The sequence below is a fragment of the Cheilinus undulatus genome, linkage group 21, assembly GCF_018320785.1.
Source record: "Cheilinus undulatus linkage group 21, ASM1832078v1, whole genome shotgun sequence".
In the NCBI taxonomy this organism is placed as follows: domain Eukaryota; kingdom Metazoa; phylum Chordata; class Actinopteri; order Labriformes; family Labridae; genus Cheilinus; species Cheilinus undulatus.
The window spans coordinates 2,442,460-2,469,372 of record NC_054885.1 but is presented as its reverse complement, the minus strand read 5'-3'; the positions used below and the strand labels follow the sequence as shown (position 1 = coordinate 2,469,372).

General features: G+C 39.7%; 1 protein-coding gene across 2 annotated transcripts; it reads right to left on the bottom strand.

The window, feature by feature from the left end:
* Positions 1–17: 17 nt before the first annotated feature.
* On the bottom strand, positions 18–25,154 carry flr (fleer). 2 transcript variants are annotated; one of them, XM_041778520.1, is made up of 19 exons: positions 24,979–25,154; positions 24,408–24,473; positions 20,827–21,036; positions 18,698–18,754; positions 18,472–18,607; positions 18,183–18,287; positions 17,737–17,865; positions 14,589–14,638; positions 12,048–12,200; positions 11,516–11,581; positions 11,327–11,380; positions 9,519–9,584; positions 9,129–9,205; positions 8,710–8,917; positions 5,449–5,520; positions 5,227–5,330; positions 3,358–3,436; positions 2,448–2,577; positions 18–163 (listed from the first exon to the last, which is right to left on the bottom strand). In XM_041778520.1, exons 1-19 carry the CDS (start codon positions 25,024–25,026, stop codon positions 27–29), a joined length of 1,947 nt encoding a protein of 648 aa, XP_041634454.1. In that variant the 5' UTR covers positions 25,027–25,154; the 3' UTR covers positions 18–26. The 2 variants fall into 2 exon arrangements, with proteins under 2 accessions (XP_041634454.1, XP_041634455.1); XM_041778521.1 differs by having other exon boundaries at positions 9,129–9,199.
* Between the last annotated feature and the right edge of the window lie 1,759 nt (positions 25,155–26,913).

Sequence of the window (26,913 nt, the reverse complement as noted above, 5' to 3'; positions counted from 1 at the left end):
GACACCCATGTGACCACAGAATGATGTCACTTGTTCCAGCCAATGACCTTGTAGAACAGAGCCTTCAGCAGGCGGGCCTCGTAGGTGACCGTGTTCTTACCAATGTGGACTCGGACTTCCTCCAGAGGCTGCTCGATAATGGCGGGAACCTCCTTACCGTACGCTGAAGGTGAGACAAAAAAAAAAAAAAAAAAAAACGACTTTAATTACCGCAGAGTGAAGGTGAAAATGACCAGCAGCGCCTCCTAGAGGCTGACAGGTAAACGTGATCCCACATCAGGACTCCTGAGGGTTTAGCTTTTATGTTGAGATATAAAAGGAAAAATAACTCTGAAGTCCAGCTCAGACAAAGATTCTCGATGAGACGGGTTGAAACCGGCGGCTGATTGTGACGGGCCGCTCTGCTGTGTTCTGAAAGTCTGTAAGTTTGCACCGCTGCAACCAGAAGAGATGATTCAATACCAATGACTCCTAACCTTGCAAACCAGATGGATTGTCCAGATTCCATGTCTGTCATCAGGCAGATTCATCTCGCAAAGCTCCGATGTACAACGACTGTACCGGGTCTTAGACCAGATCTGACCAACCAATGTCATTGAGGAGAACAAGGCCGTAGCTACGGGTGGGATTAAAGCCCAGAACACACCGGTACCGTCCTGCGCACAACAACAGGACCCCTCTCATTATTTTCTATGAACAGACCCACATGGGTGGCCCCAGACACGCAGGGATGCGCCAGGCATGCAACCCAATGCCATGGCACTTTAGGCCACAGCTAACGGAGTGTTTCCTGATTGAACAGCTGTTTCGTAGGCTGCACCTCTGCAGCTGTAAAAGCAGCTCTGCTTGAGAGCATAGAAACAGAAATTTAGCACCATGTTTTGTTTGAAGTGTAGAATAAGTGGGAGACTTCAGCTGCTGGTGAAAACAACCCCTAAGTAGGGAGGGCGAGCCCAAGGCGGTATCAAGAACCGGGTCCAGAAGTGCAATAAGGCACATCATATGACGCGATAAGACCATGTGGGCTGAACTGATTTGCAAAAATAATCTAATTGTGATTTTTTTCCCCCTAATATTGCAACTGCGATTTAATATGCAATTGTTTTTAGGTTCCTCATCTTATATATTTTTCAATAAATACAAGCAGTAAATCATTCTATATTATAATATACACAATATTAAATATAATATACAATGGAAACACAATTCAAAACAAATATCTAATTCCCATTATTTTGGCTCATACTGCAGGTTTGATAGCAGGTGCTTTATTGAAGGGGGATAATAATTTTTATGTCAACCTCATTTTAAATCAGAAAAACATAAACATTAGTACAGCAGGATTTTTTTAGTCCACTGCAAGAAAGTATTAAACTAGTATACTGACATGTTTCAAGGTAAGAAATATTGCAACTTTTGCAATTTGTAAATAGGAGCAGGCCATTTTGCAATTAAATCTAATTGCAATTCATTTCTCAGCCCTAGTTTTGGGCTTTGGAGGCTGTTCATAACGGCTGCTGTTGGTGCAGCATTTAGCTCGGATGTAGCTATAGCAACAGCTACACCAGGACTGGACGACATTTCTGTGTCGAATAAAAAGCAAGAAGTAGAGACGATGTTTCTGCACGTCTCTGGACCGCCATTATCATGAGTTTTATCCACCAACAAGCTCCATTGTTCATAAACTACAGAAGCATCTGTTTGTCGAGCTCAGGTTAGTACCAGACCTGTGCATGCCGACTTCCTCGTTTTGTCTCATTGCTCTGATTGGCCAGTCATGAATGTGGCAGACAGAAAGTTCGTCCAATCACCTTCCAAGGGTTGTTTGTAAAGTCCTGCCCTTCCCAAACACTTTCTACTGGAGCTTTCCCAGATGACTGTGAGATAAATCCATGCAACAGAGATATGAAACAGTCCATCTGGCTCCAACAGTCACCCAGTCTAAGACGATTTATTTCTTCACTTGCAATATATCAGACTCTACAAGACATTAAATACTGCGCATTGACAGATTTTTCTGTCAGTAAAGTGGATTTCTCACCACTGTAGCGTTTCCTCACCCATTTGTAAAAGTCCCTTTGTGATGACAGACCAGATTCAACAGAATTATGCAACAAACCGGTCCACAATTCAGACCAGAGCAAACGATCTATAAAACTCAGAAACTCAGAAAGTTTTAATACCTTCATGGATCAAAAAATCTAAATTTACATGCTTAAGAAAGAAATAATTACTGCAGCAGATTCTCAAAAGTGAGTTTTTTCTGCTTTTTCTGTGCTTCTCTTCAACGTTCACTTCATTTTGGAGGAAATTAAAAAAAAAAACAGAGCGATATTTTTCTGTTCTAGTAAACTCTTGTGGCTGAGAGAATGACTGAAAGTTTCAGTGTGAGATATCCGGCCTGTCTGAGATCTGTTTCTGTGTTTTTGAGTGTAATGGCGGCTCACCCTCGCAGTGCTCCAGGAACTGAATACACTCCTGGACCACGGCATCCCTCAGCACGACCATGTGTTTGGACATGTTCTCCAGCAGAGACAGGAAACAGCGCTTGGCGTAGAACCATGTGTCTGTCCCCAACTACACAAAGAAGTACACACACACAAACACACAGTATTTAGAGCGGATTTACCTCATTTCCCAAACTTTAAAGTGTGTTTTAAGGACTGTAAATTGTTTGTTGTAAGTATCAGCACATCAGATATAGGTAAATATTCAGTATCCCTGACTCTATCCTAGCTCCAGCCTGGGCCTGTACAGAGGCATTAAAGACGACTCCTAAAATGCACTGAGATGCTTTTCCTTCTAAAGCATTTTCGCATGCATTAAAGGTGTAATATATTAAAGTTAATTATCCTGATACGAGGATGTTTTAGCACAGGTTTCCTTCCTCCTGTGTGTGGGCGTTCAGACATTTTTGGTATGGTTCAGAGACGTTTGCATGACTCTGTGGATCCCCAGTCTTCACATTCCTGATCTCTTCTCTGCGTTCTCTGAGAATGTGGCTCTGCCGATTGTTGTGAGCACGAGAGGGGGAAACTTTCAGGAATGACGGCTTGTGTTCTCAGCTGGAGTTTAGTGGACTCAGCTGCAGCCGGGCTCACTGTTGAGACTGGATCGGATCAAAAGGTTCCAAAAAAGCCTCAGAGGAGAAACCTCAGCGGGAGACTCCTGAAGGGCCTGGACCAGGATTTTTGGTTCGGCATGTGACACTTGTTTGTCATGTTTTTAAATCCAAATACTTTCAACAAAATGAGTTTCTTTGAATGGTTTATGATCAATCAGTGGTTCTTTATGGAAAACAAAGTCCATAGAAATTAAGATGTGTTAGAGGTTCTAGAAAGTTTGTGAGTGTCTGACCTTCTTGTTGTACGGCTCCAGGCTTTTGATGACGCGAGTGATCCCAAAGTCGTAGTTCCCCTTCGCACAGTACAGCGTCCTGAAATAATAAAAAAAAACAATAAAAACATGTTTCAGATTTTATTGTTCACGGCTTTAAAGCCAGCATCAAACACCTGTATGCTTTTTTAATATAATGAGCAAATTATCAACCTTCTACAACCCAAACTCCAAAAATGCTGGGTCGCTGAGTAAAATGTAAATAAAAAAGAAGTCAGTGATTGTCAAATCTCATAAACCCAGATTTTATTCACAATAGAACAGAAACAACAAGTCAGATGTTAAACTGAGGCATTTTACCATTTCTTGAAATTATTAGATAATTTTAAATTTGATGGCAGCAACACATTTCAAAAAAGTAACAACAGACCCAGACTCTTCCTCTGTGAAGCCATGCTGTTGTGATGGATGTGGTATGTGGTTTAGTATTGTCCTGACAGAGACGTTGTCTGGATGGGAGCATATGTAGCTCTAAAAGCTCTCTCTACTTTTCAGCATTGATAGTTCCTTTCCAGATGTTAGAGCTGCCCACGCCATAGGCACTAATGCAACCCCATACCATCAGAGATGCAGGCTTTAGACCTGAGCCAGGAGAACAAGATGGATGCTCCCTCTCCTCTTTAGTCCACAGGACACGGCGTCTGTGGTTTCCTCTGACCACAGAACAGTTTTCCATGTTTCCTCTGACCACAGAACAGTTTTCCATGTTTCCTCAGTCCATGTTGAATGAGCTTTGGGTCAGAGAAGACAGCAGTGTTTCTGGATCCTGTTCACATATGGCTTCTTCCCTCCGTGATCCAGCTTTAACTGTCATTTGTAGATGGCACGGCCAACTGTGTTGACAGACGATGATTTCTGGAATGTTCCTGAGCCCGTGCAGTGATTTCAGTACAGAATCATGCCTGTTTTTAATGCAGTGGCCTCTGAGGGCCCCTTCAGCCTGGTCCCTTGCAGAAATTTCTCCATATTTTTTGAATCTGTTGATGATATTATGGACTGTAGATGGAGAGAGATTCAAAGTCTTCACAACTTTACACTGAGGAACATTTTTCTGAAATTGTTCCACAATTTTTAGACCATTTTTTGATCCTGGTCGTTGAACCTCTGCCCATCTTTATTTCTGAGAGACTCTGCCTCTCTAAAATGCTCCCTTTATACCCAGTCATGCTACTGACCTGTTAATAATTAACCTGATTAGTTACTAAATGCTTCTACAGCTGTTATTCATTAATATCCCTTACTTTTCCAGCCTTTTGTACCCCCATCCTACGTTTCTGAGATGTGTTGCAGCCATCAAATTCAGAATGAGCTCATATTTTTCCTGAAATTGTAAAATGTCTCAGTTCAACATCTGATATGTTGTTCATGTTCTATTGTGTATCAGATATGGGTTTATGAGATTTGGCAAACATTGACTTATGTTTTTATTTACATTTACATTACATACTACCCCAACTTTTTTGGACATGGAGTTGTATAATAGGTAGATTTTCACCCTGAAATGTCTAAAAAGAACTACATCTATCAGAGCTCCAGACTAACCTTTGTTCATCAGAATTTCTAGCTGTCCCAATAATCTAAAGTCCAGAGGTCTGATCGAAGGTAAAGGGACTCGTTGAATCTGAACTTTCCCCCTCCAGCTAACTCTGATGTATTTTTAAATCCATGAGGCTCCATGTGCAGGAATAAGGGGGGTAAAAGAATTCAGCAGCAGGCTATAAAAAGCTTCTGCCACAATCCTCTGCTGCTAAAAATGCCGTCTGATTGTTTTGGCTCTGGGTCAGTTTTTCCAGCAGGATTAGAGAGCCGACAGCAGCGTCTGGAACTCACCCGATCACCAGGTTGACGATGCAGAGATGGAAGACTTTCTTTTCAGGGTCATCGTAGGAGATCTGCTCCTCCTCCTTCTCAATCTTTCTCATCAGCTCCTCGGCCTGACGGACCGGAGAGACGGGAGTCAAACGTGTAGTTATGCATGGCACACTCACTGCTCATTCTGCTGCATGTTTCCCTGATAAACGTGAATCTGAACTTCAGCACAGCTGTTTCTACCTCTTCATTCTGACTCGTCATGATGTAGGACACGCACAGGTTGGCCAGGACGACAGCGCTCACATTCAGGATCTACAAAAGAAAACACACACACTCATCTACTATCACTTTATAATGATCGTGATCTGGCCTCATCTCATTCTAACACTCCTCTCTCCTTCTCTTTTTTAGATTGAACTTTGTTTTTGGGGTTATGATAGATGTTCAGACACCTAGAAATAAAATCACAGAAAAATAAACCCTTAGTTCGCTGATCTTAGACTTGTTTAAGCCCATTACAAACTTTCATTGTTGTTTCCTACTGGACAAAGGGACCATGCTGCCTTGTTTATGTTTATTTGCTGCTGAATGTTTCCTCTCCTCTCTTAGAGCCTGGGTGGTGAGAAATGTCACCCCATTCATCTGAATACTTCATAAGCAGCTAAATAACAATAAATTCGACCTGACTGGACTCACAGCTCACAGGGTTTCTGATGAAAATCTGCCCTTTGTACACTAGCTTAAACAAACAGGTTAGTTTGGTTATACTGTTAATTTTAAGTCTGTTCAATTGTTAATCCAGCGCCATGTGAGGCTTTTTTTTTAGTCTGGTGGCTCTTAAAAGAAGGAAAGTTGCTTGACTGGGCATTTAAGTGCAGAAATATTACCAACTTTATCAGTTCCTCGATGGGAAGAAACAATGGCTAGCTTCAAGAGGAAAAACAAATAAGAGGCAACAATTTATGGTTCTAAAGTTATTTAACTTTTGAAAAAAGTGTGTCACTTCTAGTCATGTATGACAGCGCCGGTCTGGAAGGTGTTTTAACGATCGCATCCAGAGAAAAACTGTCCCACAGCCTCCATTTTTTGCTGCTGCAGTAGTTCCTTTGCTTCTTCTTCACTGCTCTAAAAATGGTCGCCTGTGCTTGCAGTAGGGCTGGGCAATTAATCGTAAACTAGATAAAATCGCAATATGGCCTGCTGCTATTTTCAAATCACACAAGTTGCAATATTTGTTTAACTTGAAATGTGTCAAAATAGCACTTTAATAAATCAAATTTTTGCAGCGGCAGAGATTTTATGCACATTATGCAAACATTCAAGTTTCATTTTTTAAAAATGGTTTACAAAAATCCTTTTTGTGTTTTATGTATGTTTTTCTTAATCAAAATGAGTGACATAAAAATAATAATTCCCTTAAACAAAGCAAATGACATCACATTTGCAATATGAGCAAAAATAGTTAGCTCATTCTCAATAAAACTGATGAAGCCTAGCATTACTTCATGAAAGCCATACCCCAGCTGGTAGCCAGCCTCACCTCCTCCACACCAGCTGCCTCCTTTATAGCTTAAAGCTTGTTGCACCCCCATATTCAGATTTATGCTACTATGGATGAATTGCCTCTGAAATAATTCTGAAATAAGTAGAATAATCGCATATTAAATCACAATATTTGGGAAAAAAATTGCAATTAGATTATGTTTGCAAATCGTTCAGCCTTGGCGTGCAGTGCTTTCTGTCAGCGAAGAAGAATTGATTTCCGTTTATAGCGCTAACAGTTAGCATGGCTAAACGAAGCAAAATATAAAGATAAACCAAACGGTATCAGATCGGTGCATAAACTTGTGTACTCAACAATACCAGTACCTGCATTTTAAGCATTATCAGACATATTTCTGATACCAGTATCGGAATCGGAACAGCCCTCGTTCCTATAACTGAGACCTCTGCAAAACACCTCAATAGATGGGCAAAGATGGAAAAGGTAAAAGATTACTACAGTGGATGGACAGATAGATTATCACATGCACTACATACCCCTGGAAACACAATCAAACTAAGTGAAAATGTTTTCTAAGAAGGGCATAATAATGAGATCTATATCTTGTAATAATGACAAAGGATCTGATCAGTAGGTCATAATTGCAAGGAAAGTATCTCATAATTCTGAAAACAGATCTTATAAGATTTTTATCTGGTTTTTAGATGAAAGATTCATATTTTTGACATCTCTATCTTGTATTTATGACAAAATAACTTTTAATTGTGATATTTTTATCTAGTATATGGACAAAAGATCTGGTATTATAAGATCATATCTCATTTTAATGAAAAAAAAATCATAAATGAGATCTGTATTTCATATTTGCAAGGAAACGTTTGAAAAAATATGAGGTACCATCTTATTTTAGCAGCAAAAGATCATGTAAGTATGATATCTGTGTTTTGTGTTACAGAAAAAATTAAAAATTATTAGCGAAAACTTTGTCATGACATCCTGATGCCCCAATTTGTTTGTTTTTGTACAATTTTACCCCAAAACTACAAAAATACAGCCAAGGTTTTACATGCGAGAATCCTTTAAAATATGCTTTAAAGGAGAAAATAATGAAATCTTCTTAATCAAATGTATTTATGAAATGATGGCTAAGCTGGTGTTCTTCCCTCCACAGCAGAAAAAATAAGTCAGTCAAGTTTTTAAGTTTCAAACTAAGATGTAAAACGACATATTAGAATCCATCCGCTTTCTATACCGCTTATCCGGCTGGGGGTCACGGGGGTGAGCCTATCCCAGCTGTCATTGAGCCAGAGGCCCTGGACTGGTCAGCAGCCACATGGAGACAGACAACCAGGGGCGCTCACACTCACACCTACGGACAATTTAGAGTCCCCAGTTAGCCAAAATAGCATGTCTTTGGTGGTGGCAGAAAGCTGGAGTAGCTGGAGTAAGAACCCACGCATGCGGGGTACAACATGCAAACTCCACACAGAAAGGCCCTGACTGGGAGGCGAATCAGGAACCTGCTTTCTGTGAGGCTAACCCCTGCACCACCGTGCAGCTCTATATCAGAATCTGCCAGACAGTAAAGAAATTCTCAACGTTTGAAGATAATTCATATAAAGGTATTCTGCTGAACAAAAACATTAGCAGTGTGTAAGAGGCACACTTCAGTACACTCACCTAAATTTATCAAGATGAAATTTTAAGAAAACCATCAAAAGCTGAAAAAACCCCCACAGATACCAGTAAAGAAACTCCACTGCAAACAAGGATCCAGTATAAAAGCCAAACAGAGAGTCATGGCTGTCATGCACAGATGTGACACTGCAGAGGAACAAACACGGATCAGTTCTAGATTTTACCGAGGGTTTGCACTTGCAGGGACACTCCTGAATGTTACACTGCTCCACCTGCACACAAAGGTAAACTGTTTAGGTCTGACCTGGTCCTCTCTGCTGGGCCAATGCTGAGACTTCAGTCTGTCCTGGAGTACTCACGTTATCGTAGTGTTTCTTCACGATGGGCTCGTAGAAGCCAATGGCCTCCTTGTATTTGTTCTGCATGAAGAGGACGTGGGCCACGTTCAGCTTCCAGGTGTCGTCTTCGTTACAAACCTCCACCGACTTACGGAAAATCTTCTCCACCATCTGGAAGTTCTCCCTGTTCCAGTAGATTTTGGCCTGAGCCATGAGGACCACGATGTACCTGGAGAACAAACAGAGGAACGTATGGAAATGAAAGAGGAAACCGATGTATCTCCAGAGATGGTGGAGTTATAGTCAGGTCCAACAGAAGAACGTCTGCTCAAGTCTTCTTTGTTTATCTCCACTCCTTCAGTTTTAAAGTGTTTTAACCATCCAGCATGTCAGATATCAGTAAAGATCCAGCATCATGCTTCCCTAGGTGGTGTTCTTACTTCTCCTGCATCAGGTCGTACTCCTGCAAAGCTTTCTTCTGCACCTCATCGTCTCGAGCCAGCCGAGCCTCCTGCACCTTCAAAAAGCAGCATTCATTACTGACTAATCTTATTTTTAATCTGGAATAAGAGTTAAAAAATATCCGGGGATGTTTATGCCAGTTGTAAAGTGAAAACCGTCCTTTTTTCACACTTGCATGAAGCTTCCTGAACTTCCATTTTCTAAGTTTTCTGGGAGGACTAGCTCTAGGGTTTAACAGAACTACATTTTTCTGATAGTTTATGTTTCAAAATAAAAGCCAGATCATGAAGACAGGAAAAACATACAGTATAAAACAAACAAACAAAAAAAAAGAAACCAGGAGAATAGAAATATCTGCCTTTATCTACCTGCTTGGCCAGTTTTCGTAGCTGCTCCGTCAGTTTGCCGTTCATCTCATCAAAATTTCTAAAAGCCTGAAACCAGAGAGAAACAAACAGGAAGTAAAAGAGGGAATGTGGACTTTGTTTATAGAGGAAGAACAAGACTGAAGTGTTACGTCTGCTGTGTCAGTGCTAGTAATAAACGAAGTCAATGCTGTGACAGACTTTAGTGTAAAAATACTCATCAGACACTTCAGAAATCTGGATATAAGTTAAGATACACGGGTGGGAAAGAAGCACTGAAGGCTGAATACCCAACACTCTGAATGATAACAAATCAAACATTAAATTTTACCCACTGTAGATACACTAAAATTTACTGAACTGTAATGACTTTCTAAAATGAGAGTGAATTCAAACTCCTGGGTTTGTTGATCTCAGCTCTGTGCTCACACCTTAGAAACAGCTCTTCCTTAGAGAATAGCTGACCCCTCAGAACCCTTTATTCAGATGAGGACTGATGCACATGGGCATTTAGTATTACTGTTGATCAGTTAGAGTCCAAATCTTGACATTTAAGCACAAAGTCTTTAAATTCTACAGTTTGTATTTAAAGCTGCGGATCATGACTGCCCCCTGCAGGCTGAATTATTTCAAAAACATTCTCCTGGCTGATCCCGCGCCATCTGTTGTCATTACAGAGCTCAAGCCCCCACCCACTTTTTCTCCATCTGTTTACTTCACTCACAGCAGCTGACAGCCAAAATTCACAGCTTGACCAATCAGAGACGTCACTGTGTTAGTCTAGGACTGTGGGTAATGTAAAACAAAGAGGATAACCGACTTGCTTCTGTTTTCATCATGATCATGAATTTTAATTCTCCCATTCAAACTATTTGTTGTTGAAAAATTACTGTTAAATTTGTTTGTAGCTGCAGAACTGAACAGAACGTGGAAGACTGGTGAGCTAGGGTGGGATCAGCCAATCAGAGACTTTACAGTAATTGTGGGTAATGTAGTGATGTTGCCTGAGATCACAAATAAACCAAGTTAAATGAGCTCTTAAAACAAGGTCTAAATCAAAATAAATTATATCTTCTACATGCTAACATATCCTGGTTTCTCCCTCAGGTGTCTCCTGATAAGTCTTCCTCTGACATTCTTCTTAAAAATGTAAACCCCTTTTCTTTAAAACAGAATTAAAATGGGTTAAAAATGGCAAACATTGGTGAAAAAAAGCTGGTGTAAGTGAATTTTGAAAGAAGCAGAAATGACAAAAAATTAGATAAAAATGCCACAAAATAAGCAAATAATGGCGAAAAAAGTGGTAAAAGTGGATTAAAAAGTAGCCAAATGGGTTTAAAGTGGCAAAGATGGGTGGAAAATTCAGTGAAATGGGAAGAAAAGCCGGTGAAACAGGCAAAAATGGGCATAAAAAAAACAATGAAACATGGTTAAAACGGGTAAAAAACTGATTGAAATCAACATAAACAAATTTTAAGTGGCAAAAAAAAGTTAAAATTGGCAAAATTGGCATGAATAGGCAAATGTATAATTAAAAAAATGTTCTTTTTTTAAGGCATCTGGAGACCCTCTCTCAGTGTCTCACGACCCCCAGTGGGGTCCCGACCCCAACGTTGAGAATCTCTGGTCTGGAGGGCAAAAAGAGCTTGGGACAGTGGCAGCTAACGTTGGCCACTATGTGGAGCTGCAGAGCTCATTTTATTCAAAGAAGACAAAAAAACCTTACAACACACTGAGCTCAAAGACAGGATGCCACTACACTTAGCAAACTACAAAAGTTAAACTTGAAGTTTTTGTTTTTTTTACAGTACCTCCTCTGGCGCCGTCTGGCAGGTCAACAAGGCATCAATAAACTCGTACAAGTACTGCAAACAACAGAGACAGACATTTATGAAGGATAACACAGGAAACTTTCCATTACTAGTGCCTGTAAGCAAGAATATTAATGTAAGAAATACATGTTTATTAAAGTTACTATAAATGAACACAGATTTAGTTACCGGGGAGAGGAACTTGTAGGTGAGATGAGCGTTTTCAGCCAGGACGTCAGCCGCCAGGTCAAAGTACTGAGAGAGAGAGAGAGTCCAGCAGTGTTGTTAATGCCGTTTTAATGAAACAGCCTCACGTCCCACTCCACGGGACTCTAATCCCTCTGAAAACAATGGCTCTCCTCATTTGGACCCTCAGAGTTTTACCATATGGTGGAAATTGCTGACACAGCATCTTCCCAACAGAAACACAGGGGTGTCATGATTAAATTAACCCACTGTGGGGATAATTCTCTGTATAATAAAGAAAGCTCCGGGATGTTGGACCTCCTCATCAGGCTAATATTCAAAACCAACCAGCCTGGAATAAACACGTTATTCATGGCAGTTTTTGAAGGTTGTTGGAGCCCAGACAGTTAACCACTTGGCCGCCAGCGCCCTGTAAGCTCTCATTCATAAATGTGATGTAAAAACACGGTTATATTATTATCAGGACTCTCCACGTCCCAGACAGGCTCTTCCATGTGTACGGCCATGTTTGTACCTCGTGTTTGCAGTAGAGCAGCAGCAGGTTCCCGAAGGTGACCGGTGGGAAGGAAGGCTGCTGCAGGAGGAAAGCCAGCTTCTCAAAACCCTCGGACGGCTTGGTGTCCATGTTCACCAGAGCCTGGTTGTGCAGGGTCACAGGGTCAAGCTCCTGCAAAACAGAGACAAACACATGTTTCTGTTTCATGCTCATAGGGCCTTACACAGCTGCAAGTTAATGCTGGTAGTTCTACCAAAATCTTAAAAATTAACACATTATCACAGGAAAACCATCCCGTCATCCTGGGTTAAACAAACAGTTTACAGATTTTTCTGATTCTTAGGGGGATTGTGAACAGGCAGGGCCACATATTTTTGCTAGGAAAGCCTGAAAAACTTTCTTTTGCATAATATGTGACCTTTAAATGCAACATCCATCGTTTCCGTGATATGGTAAAAGAGTTCTGTCTTTCATGGTGGCGCCATCATGACCAACAGGGCAACAAGACATGGCATTAAAATGACAAAAATAAAGGATTTCTCTGGCTTTAGAAACTGTTACATTTCTGAGGTGATTTAAGAACCAAAATAAACATAAAATAGGAGCAGTAGTATTTTTTTTAACACTTTAGACGTCTTTTATATCCTAACAGATTTTTCCCTGAAGACAATAATGTCCACCTTCCACAAACTGATGTAAAAATAATACATATTAATATTTATGCGACTTTAAACAAGTCAGTCTTGTAAAACAACTTTAGCCTAAAATCTATGTATCAAATATTGAATAGATTTTTTGGGATTTTAACCCTTTAAAGGCTAGCATGTTTACATCTCTGTTTTTTCTACAAAAAGCTAAAATGATTTCCATAAATTACATTTTGGGGAGAATCTTTATTAATATTATTATTACTATTATTATTATTGTTATTATCAGGCCCTGAGATGGTCAGTGACTGTTTTTTTTTTTTCTGCAGTGTCAGGTAAAAAAAACCCACACTCGGCCAAACCGCAAAAAAAAGGTAATTATATTTTGCGGGTTTTAACCCTTTAAAGGCCAGTATACTTACATAACTTGACTCTTTTAAATAAAAAAAAATCTCAAAAATAAATAAAATACACACACTCCCACACACACAATTTTTTTGCAACACACACTTATCATTTCAGTAGGGAGGCACCCTTGCAGTAATCAGTACAAAGTGCGAAACTTTGCAGCATGCTTTGAATGGCGAAAAGTAGCGCCACCTGGTGAACAAATATGAAAATTTAAAATTGAAAGCTAGTAGTACAAACTGAAGTCCTAAAACAGAGGAGTGGATTAGTTTATGTTTAGATAAATGTGGGATCAAATATGTCATTTTCCATGGTTTTCAATGGGACTTTTTTGGCCCTTAGGAGCAAATGTGTCAGTTTTTGTGTAGCTTAGCCATTTTAGGCTAATTTAAAGAACTGAAACCACAATTCTAAAAACTTTTCAAATGAATATCCTCTGGTAAATGTGAGTTATATCAATTCAACACAGGTAAAATGGCTTAAAAAACTGAATGGCACAAAGTGTCCCAGGGATCTCTGAAGGGTCAATATAGACCTGTGAGTGCCAAAATTCTACATATTGTAGCTCTTGACTGCTTTGTGAAAAGGCACAACAATTTAAATCAATTGCAAATAAATAAAAAACACAAAAAGCCCTTTAAAAACAGAATGATTGACAAATCTGACAGTATGAAAAGGGTAAAAATTGAGAAAAGGAGGCACCGCAGTAAGTTAAAGGCACTATTGTAGACCCATTCTTGATTATTATTAAATAATTTTCACTAAGGTTGGATGTTTTACTGCTGTGAATGGAAGTTTATGTACATTTTGTTTACAATAATGGAGGCTGTTCTGCAAAAATCAGAGGCATAACATCTTGGAAGCACTGAAGAATTATAAATCAGAAATTTAAAGTCTGACCTTGGCTCTTTACTGTATGTCATTCCCTACGCTCTCTCTGATTTCCTACACTATCCTCTGTCCTATCCCACTGACATAAATGCAAAAGCCCCAAATAAATATTTTCATAATGCTATTCAAGTTCCAATTCTTACACTGTCCTCTACAAAACCTATAAAAATGAGAAATTAGCTTACATTTTAAAGCAAATATTTCAAGAGAAGGAACTTCAGGGGTTCTTTCAGGGTGCAGTCAGTATTAAGCACCACTAGAGGGCAGTAGTAGCACACTCCCATCTCTTCTCTCCGGTTAAAGCGACCACACTAACCCACAGGGTTGTAATTAGAGACCGGACCAAGGACGGTGCCCTGGCCCCATCTGCACATTAATTTTAATGAAGACGATAAAACTATCATCATTAGGTCGGTGTAAGCCTTCACAACTCCGTCTCCGCTCTAATATTCTATTAATCTGTGTTATCTGCAGGCTGTTAGAGGGGCAGGTCCAGACAGCCCTCATTCTCATTACAGCAGAATTATCACACATAGCCGGGGGGAGGGGCTCAGAGCCCAGCTGCACACGGACACACGCAGCAGAGCGGTGGAGGAAAGGTGATGATGGTTACCTCCTCAGATCTGGGGGGCATGTCTGTCAGAGCTTCCTGAGCGCCTTTCACTGCAGGAAAACAAAGAGACAGCGGTTAGTCTGAAACTTTATCGTGTTGGCAGGATGACAAACTCTGGAGAAACATGATCAACAATTTAGGGTTCTGTGGTGATGTTATGGGAATAAACCTCTTAATATCCATGCAAGCTAACAAACATGTTGCATGTGAATAAAACTAAGCAGATTTTATGAATATTTCAGATTCTTGTGCATAAAATGCATGTGTAAATGTTTCTCTAAAGGGCCAGCAGTGGTCAAAAACTCCAACATGAACCCTGGCTGGAGGATAATTAATGCCCCTTCATTGACACAGAGGCTTTCATAGTTCTGGAGATGCTAAAATAGAGAAATATATGCTCTTGTCTTTATGTGGTGAATCTTTGCTATCACTGCATTTAAAACAATGTCTACTCCTCCTGTTTTACTTTTCTTTGGCGCCTCTAACAGACCAACGATGGTGGAGATACAAGCAGAATATCCAGTAAAGGGGGAGAGAAACGGAGCAATTTAAAGGGACAACTTGGGGACACAAAGGCTTAATGGTTAATTCCCATGACCACGAGGGTATCAGGATGCTCCTTTAAACTCATTTTAAGCTCTCCATGTGAACTGCCTGGGTTTGATCAGTGAGAGAGTTGGGGAAAAGGAGAGAGGAAAACCTTGCGTTTGAAGATAAAAAGGCTCTGCCAGTTTTGTTCCAGGAGATTTTCATCTCTTTCTCTCTTTTCTCTGACTGCATTTAAAAGCTGGAGGAATTCAGCTCAGTGGAAGTGATACAGACAGAATCTTATAACCTGTGGATGTGGAGGCTTATCAAACAGAAATTTACTGTTGCTGTGAAAATCTTGTGTAATATGGGTGCATGTTAGTACATATTGGTTGTGTTATGCATTAGTGCGTGTTTATTTGTGTGTCCTTCTCTGAATGCATGTGGATTGTTTCTGCTTTTGTTATTTTCTGATACTTGTGTGCAGCACTTGGGAGACCAAGACAAATTTCCCCAAGGAGAGAATAAAGTGTAACGTACCATATCTAGTGCATTGTTTCAATTCATCTCATAATGTATCTTACCACATCATCTCATCCTTTATCATATTATGTCTACTGTATCATATCCCATCGTCTCGTACCAAATATTATGGTATCCTGTTGTCTCATATTGCATCGTCTCATCTCTTCTAGTGTAGTCTCATCTTGGCTAGTATCTCGTCTCATATCGTACCGTATCCTCTTGTCTCTTCTGGTATCATATTGGTCTGTATCATACAGTACCGCACTAGTGCTGCACAATTTGGTAAAAATGTGAATTGCAATTACAGTGGGCAATATTGCAATTAGCAAATGTGACAAAGATATGATATAAAAAAGTTCTATTTACTTGGCTTTAAAGAAAATGCACAGAATCACTTTTAGAGTATGTATTCCCTAATCAGAACAGAATATACAAATTTTAAGTCGCATTAAAAAAATACAAAATCTGAATTTTTTACACTTCTGCCTTCAAAATAACTTAATATTTAAAAAACAAATGTTTTCCCTTTGTGGAAATAAAGTTACCTCTACAAAGTTTAAAGGCAATGGCATCTTTGTAAACTTAAAAGAACAGCAAAAGTACCTGCAGAAAAGCCTTTAAGTTAACTGCTTAATACAAAAATAATTGCAGCCTTTTATGCAATTGTGTAATTGCACAGCCTGACATCGCGATTGCAATTAGATTAATTGTGCAGCAATAGACTGGACCATACTGTCTAGTCTAGAATCGTCTTGTCTTGTACGTATCCTATTGTATCACACCGTATCCTCTTGTCTCATCTAGTATTATATCTTATCAAACAGTACTGTAAAATACTGTATTGGATCGTCTCGTCCCATATCTTACCGTACAGTACTGTCTTGTCTTACACCCACTATATCAGACTGTACCGTACCGAACCACACCATACTCTACCCCATCTTATCATATTGCACCGTCTTGGCTTGTTAAATAACTTAACGTATCATCTCATCTCTTATGTCTTGTCTCATATTGTCGTACTGTCTTGTCTTTCATCGTATTGTCTCCAATCACCTACTCCTGTCTTATTTAGTCTGTTCTTCTTCAATACCGTCTCATCTGGTATTGTCTAGTACCATACTGTGCCGTACCTTAACATATTTTACCACCTCGTCTCGTCCTGTATTGCACTGTACAGTAATGTATTGTATCTTATCAGATCGTATTGTATAGTCTCATCTCTTCTAGTCTAGTCTCATCTTGTCTCTTATTGTTTTGTCTATCTCGTCTAGTATCGTACCGTTAAGTCTTGTATCATCTGTTATTGTCTTGTCTCGTCTTGTCTAGTATTGCCTAGTCTAGTCTTGTCTCTTATTGTCTTGTCTATCTTGTCTAGTGTTATATCGTTGAGTCTTGCATCGTCTGTTATTGTCTTGTCTCATCTTGTCTAGTCTAGTCTAGTAATGTATTGTCTTTTATTGTCTTGTCTCATTTGGTCTAGTATTGTCTTGTCTTGTATCGTCTGTTATTGTCTTGTCTCATCTCGTCTAATATCGTCTAGTCTAGTCTTGTCTCTTATTATCTTGTCTCATCTTGTCTAGTCTAGTCTAGTCCAGTATCGTCTAGTCTAGTCTTGTCTCTTATTGTCTTGTCTCATCTCGTCTAGTCTAGTATAGTCTTGTCTCTTAATTTCTTGTCTCATCTGGTCTAGTATCGTCTAGTTTAGACTTGTCTCTTATCGTCTCTTCTTGTATCATATTGTATAAGCCATTGTTGTTTTTCCGTTGCTTGGTTTATTTATATTCAAACTTTTATAAGTTTATGGAGCAAATATATTTCTCTAAGCCAGTCTGATGTTGTTGCTGAATGTCTAATAGAGGAAATCACCCTTTGCTCTGCTGTGATGCTCAAGTATGTGTGCTACAGATCCTTTAGGTAGGGACTCTGCTGGAGAGACTCTGACTTCATCAGCCAATCATTAAATACTCTTAAAAAAAAGGTTTGTGAAGGTTGCTTCCTGGTAAACATGTCCTGTCTTTTTCCTCTCCATTCTTCCTTGTTCACTTGTTTTAAGTTTCAGAGAGGGCTGTGAGACAGTGAGTGAGTTTCTTACGGTTCTTCAGCTGGTATTCGATGGCAGCTTTGAGGTTGAAGGCTTCGATCAGGGCTGTCTCGTGAAGAACCAGAGTGTTCCCCACGCTGTGGACCTCAATCCCCTCAGTGGTCAACCCCACGCTCAGCTCTAAAAAAGATTGTAAGATGCATTATTAACATAATGCCAGTAAAGCTAGAGATAAAAGTTTGTTGACAGTCCAGTAAATACATACAGCAGAGGTTTTCTGATCTGACTACTGTATATCATGAAATTTCCCTGCTAGCCCCCCAACATTTCACTCTCCCCTTTACTCCACTGACCGACAGGTAAACCCTCCCTCCCTGGATGGAAAACCTCTCGCTACGAGGGACAAGTGTAAACAAGCAAGTCAGGAAATGTTCTGGGAAGGTTCCCTGAAATTTTCAGGGTTGCACATGTGACAAGAGCTTCAGGTGTGGTTTTACCTGGGTGCTCCCTGATGCCTCGTTCGATGATCTCTCCGATGTATTTGAGGGCCTGAGCGTAGTTCTTCAGGCTGTAGTAGCACAGGGCGATATTGTAGGACAGCGCTGATAGAGAGGCAGACAGGGCAGAGGAATCATGATGAATTTCAACAGTAGCAGAATCATTAATACACAGATTTAAAAGATGTTTAAGCTCTGAAGCTGACAGAGCCAAATGGTTTCTAAAATGCTGTACAGAACCAGTAAACCAGTCCAAAGTAAACCAGTATAATAAACCCACTGTGTTTACCTGGAACGTATCCCAGCACTTGCATGGCAGACGTGAACTTCTTGCAGGCCTCCTCATGTTTGCCGTCCTGGTAGAGCAAACAGCCCAGATTGTGGATGTAGTCGGGGTCGTCCTGAGGAAGCCGCTCCAGTAGTGACTGCACACGGACGCAAACATGTTAGCACAGCGACACGGTGAGACTCAGAAGAAAATAAAATTACACCAAACTAACAGAACAGCTTGTTACCTTTGCAGCAGAATAATCTTCCTCACAGTATTTGATACAGGCTTGAAGTTTGATCATCTGTAGTAGAGAGATGGATGAAATCAGGGTTATTGAGGCCTAGATATTAAAGTCTCACTGGTTATAATTTAACTAATAACAGATTTAAAAGTTTCTATAAAGGTCTTTTGGTAAGGGTAGGGTATGCAAGCCTATTTCCTTTGGGTTTAATAAATAAAACATTAAAATTTTTTATTGATTTTTGACTGTTAAGTATCATGGATGTCACTGGGGTAGCTCAGATTTTATTTAATACAAGTAGGGGGGGCTCCAAAGGAAGAAATTCAGGAACCACTGGGCTAAAACAACCCACGATAGCAAGTCATTCAGTTTTTTAGCCTTTACTGGTTAAACCCCAATGATCCTCAAGATCAAAATAAAGGTTGATGATGATGATAATGATACAGATCATTCAGAAAGTACTCAGACCCTTTCGCTCTTTCAGGTTAGTTATGGTTCAGCTTGATGCTACAGTCTTTTACATTCATTTTCATTCTCACTAGTCTACACTCCGTCATCATGACAAAGGGGAACAGAATTTAAGGAAATGTTTGTAAATTTAGTAGAAATAAATGACTGAAATGTCACATGGACAAAAGTATTCAAACCCTTTATTCAGTCCTTAGTTGAAGCACCTTTGGCAGTAATCACAGCCTTGAGTCTTTATCAATATGAACCAAGCTTTGCCTGGATTGGGGGATTTTCTGCCATTCTTCTTTGCAAATCCTCTCAGGCTCGGCCAGGTTGGTTGGGGTCTTTTGGTGGACAGACAGTTTCAGGTCTCTCCGGACATGCTGGACAGGGTTCAGGCCAGGGCTCTGGCTAGACCCCTCTAGGACATTCACAGAGTCATCCCTCAACCACTCCTGTGTTGTCTTGGCTGTGGTCTTAGGGTCATTGTCATGTTGGAAGGTGGACCTTCAGCCCAGTCTGAGGTCCTGTGGCACTGGTTTTCAATGAGGATACCTCCAAACCACTCGGTGGAAACAACCTACCTCAACCCTGACCAGTCTCCCAGTCCCTGGTGCTGAGAAACACCCCACGACATGATGCTGCCACCACCATGCTTCACTGTTGGGATGGTATTGGGCAGGTGATGAGTGGTGCCTGGTTTCCTCCAAACATAATGTTTAGAATCGAGGCCAAAAAATTCATTCTTGGTTTCATTACTTGTTTCTCACAGTCTGAGAGTCCTCCAGGAGCTTTGTTGCAAACTCCAAGTGTGTTTTCATGTTTTCCCTGAGGAGAGTCTTCCATCCAGCCACTCTGCCATAAAGTCCAGATCAGTGGAGGGCTGCAGAGATGGTTGTTCTTCTGGAACTTTGTCCCATCTCCACACAGGATCTCTGGAGCTCAGTCAGGGTCACCATCAGGTTCTTGGTCTCCTCTCTTGCTAAGACCATTCTCCCCGAAGTCCTGGTTGTACCAAACCGCTACAGTTTGAGAATTCTGGACATTTACAGCATTTACAGTTGTAAAGGGTCTGAATACTGATGTCAATGCGATATTTCAGTTTTTAATCTTCAATAAATTGCGTACATTTTTAAAATTCAATTTTCAGGTTATCATGACGGGGTCCTGAGTGTAGATTAAAGAGAATAAAAATGAATTTTTTGACTGTAGCATCAGGCTGCAACATGACAAAGTTGAATAAAGTGAAGGGGTCTGAATACTTTCTGAATGACCTGTGTGTAAAAATGATTTTTATAATAGTAAATGTCAGACATGCTTGTAAAAGCACATTTTTTTCTATTTTGAATCTTTTTAGAGAAACAAACTTCGGCGTTTCTCTAACTTTCTGTTCTCTGTTGTTGAGCTGTTAAAATGTGTTGTATATTTACAGCCCATATGTATTTGTTAGAGAACTTCTGTTGAACAACAGCTCCAAGTGATAAAAGTGAGAAACAGATGGAGGGAACAGAGTGAATAAAATCATTGAATATAAGTCTGAGTTGTTTTCAAATTGCAAATTAGAGGCACTTATAGAACACCTGGAACCCAACGCTTTATTTTCCCCATAAAAAAAAAAATCTCTGAGAGTTTCTGGAGGAAAGTTTCTGGAAGAGCGTGGTGTGTATGAGTTTGTGCTGCACCTTGGTTTGACTGCTGGGTTTATCCAGGATGAAGGAAGCCTTGGTGGCTTCAGCATAAGCACCAGCTTTATACAGAGACTGAGCATGGTACACCTTGTACTCCTCCACCTCCGGGTGCAGCTGTGTGAGCTGCTCGTAGCACTCTGCAGCATTGGCGAAATCCTGGATGTGGTAGTAGCAGAAGCCGAGCAGAGATAATGCTGCCCTGGACTGGAACACAATGAAAGACAGAGAGTTAAACGGGCAGTAATCTTTAGGACTCATTAAATGTTTGGAACAGAGGAACCTGCTGTAAACAAACAAAAAAGACAAATTTAAACTCTTCCTAAAGGAATAGGGACACAGAAATAAAATAATCAGGACACAAGATTTCCCTAAAAAACTACATTAAAGCTTTAAATCAATGTCTATAAATAAAGCAGAAAACAATTTTAGTTTGATACAGTTACTGTAGTTATATCACAGTTTAATCATATGATTTAGTCCAGTAAATCTCAACAGTTCAGTCCAGATCAGTGGTTCTAATCTGATTTGTCGTCATAAATAAAAGAAAATCAGAGACTTTTCCTAAAAATTCTCCTGGGCCCACATCCATGACCCACATCTAGGTCCTGACCAACCATTTGAGAAACAAGGCTTCTTCAACAACCCCAACTCCAAAAAAGTTTGGACCCTCTGTAAAACGTAAAAATTAAAAACAAAAGTCAATGATGTTTAAACCTCATAAACCCATATTTTATTCACAGTAGCGCATAAAAAACGTATCAGATATTAAAACTGAGGCATTTCACCATTTCACCAGCTCATTTTGAATTTGATGGCAGCAACACATCTCAAAACAGTAGTGACAGGGCAACAAAAGGCTGGAAAAGTAAATGTTACTATTGTAAAATAGCTGGAAGAGTATTTTGACACTAATTAGGTTAATTGGCAGCAGGTCAGTAACATGACTGGGTATAAAGGAAGCATTTTAGAGAGGCAGAGATTCTCAGAAGTAAAGATGGGCGGAGGTTCACCAATCTGGGAAAAAGTGTATCTAAAAATGGTTCTCGACTTTATATTGTGAAGACTTTGCATATCCCACTATCTACAGTCTATAATATCATCAACAGATTCAGAGAATCTGGAAAAATCTCTGCAAGGGACAAGGGTGAAAGGGCCCTCAGAGGCCACTGCATTAAAAACAGGCAAGACTCTGTACTGAAATCACTGCATGGGCTCAGGAACATTCCAGAAATCCTCGTCTGTCAACACAGTTGGCCGTGCCATCCACCAATGACAGTTAAAGCTGGATCATGGAGAGAAGAAGCCATATGTGAACAGGATCCAGAAACACCGCCATCTTCTCTGGACCAAAGCTCATTTAACATGGACTGAGGAGACATGGAAAACTGTTCTGTGGTCAGAGGAAACCACAGACGCCGTGTCCTGTGGACTAAAGAGGAGAGGGAGCATCCAGCTTGTTCTCCTGGCTCAGGTCTAAAGCCTGCATCTCTGATGGTATGGGGTTGCATCAGTGCCTATGGCGTGGGCAGCTCTAACATCTGGAAAGGAACTATCAATGCAGAGAAGTAGAGAGAGCTTTTAGAGCTACATATGCTGCCATCCAGACAACGTCTCTGTCAGGACAATGCTAAACCACATACCACATCCATCACAACAGCATGGCTTCACAGGAGAAGAGTCCAGGTCTTGAACTGGTCTACCTGCAGTCCAGACCTTTCACCAGTAGAAAACATCTGGAGCATCAGAGAAGGAAAAACCCAGCAAAGAAGACCCAGGACTGTTGAGTAGCTAGAATCCTACATCAGACAAGAATGGGACAACATTCATCTCCCACACTTCCAGATGTTTACAGACTGTTATGAAAAGAAGAAGGGATGCTACACGATGGTGGCTCTGTCGCTACTGTTTTGAGATGTGTTGCTGCCATTAAATTCAAAATGAGCTGATATTTTCCCTGAAATATTAAAATGTCTCAGTTTAACATCTGACATGTTTATGTTCTAAATAAAATCTGTGTTTATGAGGTTTGACTGTCACTGACTTCTGTTCTTACATTTCACACGGTGATAGGGCTGAACGATTTGCAAAAATAATCTAATTGCAATTTTTTTCCTGCGATATTGCGATTACGATTTGTAATGCGATTATTTAGGTTTATCTGTTTAACAAACATAAGCAAGAAATCATTGTATATTATAACAAGTACAATATTAGATAAGTTAAACTAGGGCTAAATATAGACAAAAAATATCTTTCTGTGATTTTGGCTACTAAAGCAAATTTGATATCAGTTGCTTTATTGAAGGAGATGATCATTTCTCATGTTCTTCTCATTTTGATGAAGAAAAACGAATGCATGAGCAAGAAAAGTAATTTTTTGTAAAAAATAAAATGAAATAAAAAAGATACTTTAAGGTTTTAATAATGTATAAAGCAGTGATACTCAACGTGTAGCTCTAGAGCCACATGTGGCTCTGTTATGTCTTAATTTAAATATTATTCCCCCAGAAAACCTTAAACAAGGGAAACTTTTTGCACTTTTTCACCCATTTCAGCTACCTTTTGCCATTGAATACCACTTTTTCCCTACTTTTTTTGCCCATTTTGACACTTTTTTTTACAACTTTTTACCCATTTTTCTGCCATTTTTATCCCATTTGTTCCCCTTTTTTCTCTGCATTTTCACTCATTTAAGCTACTTATTGTCATTAAATACCACTTTTTTCCCCCAGTTTTTGCCCATTTTAGCCAATCTTGACTGCTTTTTGCACATTTTAGTCACTTTCCACTAATTTTTTTTTTCACGGTTTTGCCACTTTTGGACCATTTTATGCCAACTGTAACTCAATTTTTTTGTCACTTCTCACCCATTTTTGCTACTCTCTGACCATTTTTCACCTTTTCCTCCCCATTTTGCCCCTTTTCAGCCATTTTGTTGCTTTTTGACCATTTTTGCCACCTTCAACCTATTTTTATTGCTACCTTAAGCTGTTTCTGCCACTTTTCACCTCTTAGATTGAGGCTCTTGCAAAGGTATTTTCATTAATTTGGCTCTTTGGTTGAGGAACAGTGGTATAAAGCTTTAAAAAAGAAAAAACAAAAAGATTGTATCCAAGTGATATTTTGACACGTTCAAGGTTAAAGAAATATTGCACTGTCTGATTGCACCGCGGCATGTCATATTGCGATTTAATCTAATTTGCGTTTAATCGCCCAGCCCTACACAGCAACCCAACTTTCTTGGAACTGGGGTTGTAAATACAGGAGCTCTCTTGCTAGAGCAAACTGAAGACACATTTATTTAACCCGGGGTAATTTTACAGCCTTGTTTAACATTTCTACCTGTACTTTGTCTCTCTGTTTTCATGTGTCTACTTTTGCACTGATCCATTAATGTATTTTCTTTTTTGATTTCTGTCTTCTTTGAACTGTTTTAATTTTATTTGTTTTTTTTTTGTTAACATCGCCTATATTCTACTTTTACTATCATATTTGCCTGTTTTGAAGCATGTTCAGCTGAGAACCACTGATACTCCACATATTTCTATGATTTTATACGTTAACTTCACACTTACCTTGGTGTGTTTCTGAAGCTGGCCGTTCAGGATGTGAATAGCTTCCACATACTGCCCATCTTTAATCTAAACATAGATGTTAGAATTAGTTTATGGTGGATAAACTCAAACTACACAGTATAAAAAACATTTTAAACAATGCAGCAGTGATAACACCGTAGTTTCCCTGTTTAACAAGTTGATTAAATAAAGTAGGAATGAGTTAAACGGCTTTTTAACGTTAAAGGACGGTACAGTAGTAGTTGTAGTTTACTAAGTCTTATTATTATTATTACTGTTTTATTATTAGCCCTTATTAATACCATCCCACTGAAGAGGAAAACTAACCGACTGTTTATACGGAGCCTGAAGCCAGAGGAAAGCTCTCTCTAACACTAACTGAGATTTCTGTTAAACATTTTAATGTCGAATAGACCAACAGACCCTTATTAACGCGGATATCTCCAATGTTATATGTTTGTTTGTATAAACACGCAGAAAACCTAAAACTGACTGATATCTGACCACACAGGTGTAGCGATGCTAGGCTAAGATGCTAACCTTCTCTACTAAAATAAGAATGTTTTCTTACCAGTTTGTAGATCGTAGCCGTGTATTCTCCGTCTTTTATCGCTGTCATGGCGTCTTACTACTCTGTTCATTTAAAGAGAAGAACTCTTTTCATGTTTTACATCACCAAACTCCTAAATTTAGCATCGAGCTAGCGTCTGTTAACTGGACGGATGGAACGCATAGGAGCGGTTACTTAGCAACAGAGCTTACCGGAAATGAACGGTTTGACTGACGTGCGAATCAGCCAATCAGTTTAAAGGATACGTCTCCGCTCCCAAACCTCAGTGTAACAGGATAAACAACGTCTTTCTTTCTTTCTTTGATAATTTCTGTTCAATTATTTTAATATTTTCTACGCATATTTTTTGATAAAAAAAATATAAATATGGTAAGCAATAGAAATATTAACATTTCTAAAGTAGGCTACTTAAAATCAGATAAGCTTATGTCAGAATTACTGATAGTAATAAAACTGGTGGTTGTCTAAATTACATGGATAAAAACAAGATAACTCTTCACTATAATAAATAAAACATAATTTAAAAGGACTGGGAAGATGAACAAAGACTAAAATGTCACGAATCCAATCCATATTAAACTTAAAACAAAAAGTAAGGCAATTTGTGTTTGGTACATTATTTCTTTGTTGTAACGACGCTTCTTGGCAATAAATCTTATACCGTTGGAAAGCATGTTCATTAGCCTTTTAAATGATGCCACATTTGTAAGGATCATGCATTTGTGGGATGAGCAGCAGAGCTGAGTATGTGGGTTGTGTCCATGAAATATGTGCCAAATCTTCTTGTACAAATCTTATTTGTACATACGCCAGCATAGTGACGTTAACTAAAGTGCTGCAGAAAAAGTAAAACACACGCACACAAAAAAAAACACTACAAAAAAAAAAACCTATGTAAGACTGCTGTAAAATAAGAATGGCATTAAAGTGTGTAACAATAAAAAAATATATAAAAAACAGCCATAAAAATGCAGGGGGCCTTCATTACATACAGGTCCTTCAGAGAGTATTCAAACCTCCTTCACAATTTTTTCCCCATTTTTCTTATCTTGCAGCCTGGTACTATATGGTGGTAAAAACCCAAACAACACTGTAAATGTAGCTCAGGTTCCTCCCATTTCTCTGATCTTTGCTGAGAAGTTTCTACACCTTGACTGGAGTCCACCTGTGGTAAATTAAACTGATTGGACTTGATTTTAAAGGCACACCTCTCTCTATTGAAGGCCTCACAGGTGACGATGATATCAGAGCAGAAACCAAGCCATGAGGTCAGAGGAGCTGCAGAGACAGGATTGCTGACAGGCACAGATCTGAGGAAGGCTACAAAAACATTGGCCTCCAGGATTCTCACATGGAAGAAGTTTGGACCAACCAGGACTGAGTCCTTTCTGATTGCCCTGTATGAAATAACAGTGGTCCGAAGGCTGAGCCTTGTGGTACTCCATTCCGTATTTGCAGTAATGTTGAGGTAACTGCCTCTAACTAAATGCAGGGTTTAGTCGGCTGGTTTGTAAACAATCCATGACATTCAGCTGTGTCTAAGGAGGGCTGTATGATCTCAGGGATTTTATTAAAACTTTTCACGTATATCTACTCTGACTTAGTAATGCACTGATTAGAATTTGGAGGTCAAAGGTCAAGGTCAATGACCCTCCTCCCTTATGATTTCTATGAATCATATTACCACAGAAACCACCTAGGACATCCATCCATTCAACCTGCTGCTTATCCAGGGCTGGGTCATGGCGGTAGCAAGTTGAGCAAGTCAGTCCAGAGGAGACAAACATATACTCCCTTTGGGCATGCCCGGAAACCCTCCAAAGGGAGGCGTCCAGGCCGCATCCTGATCAGATGCTCACGTCACCTCAACTGGCTCCCTTTGAAGCGAAGGAGCAGGGGGTCTACTCCTAGCTCCCTCCAGATATCTGAACCCCT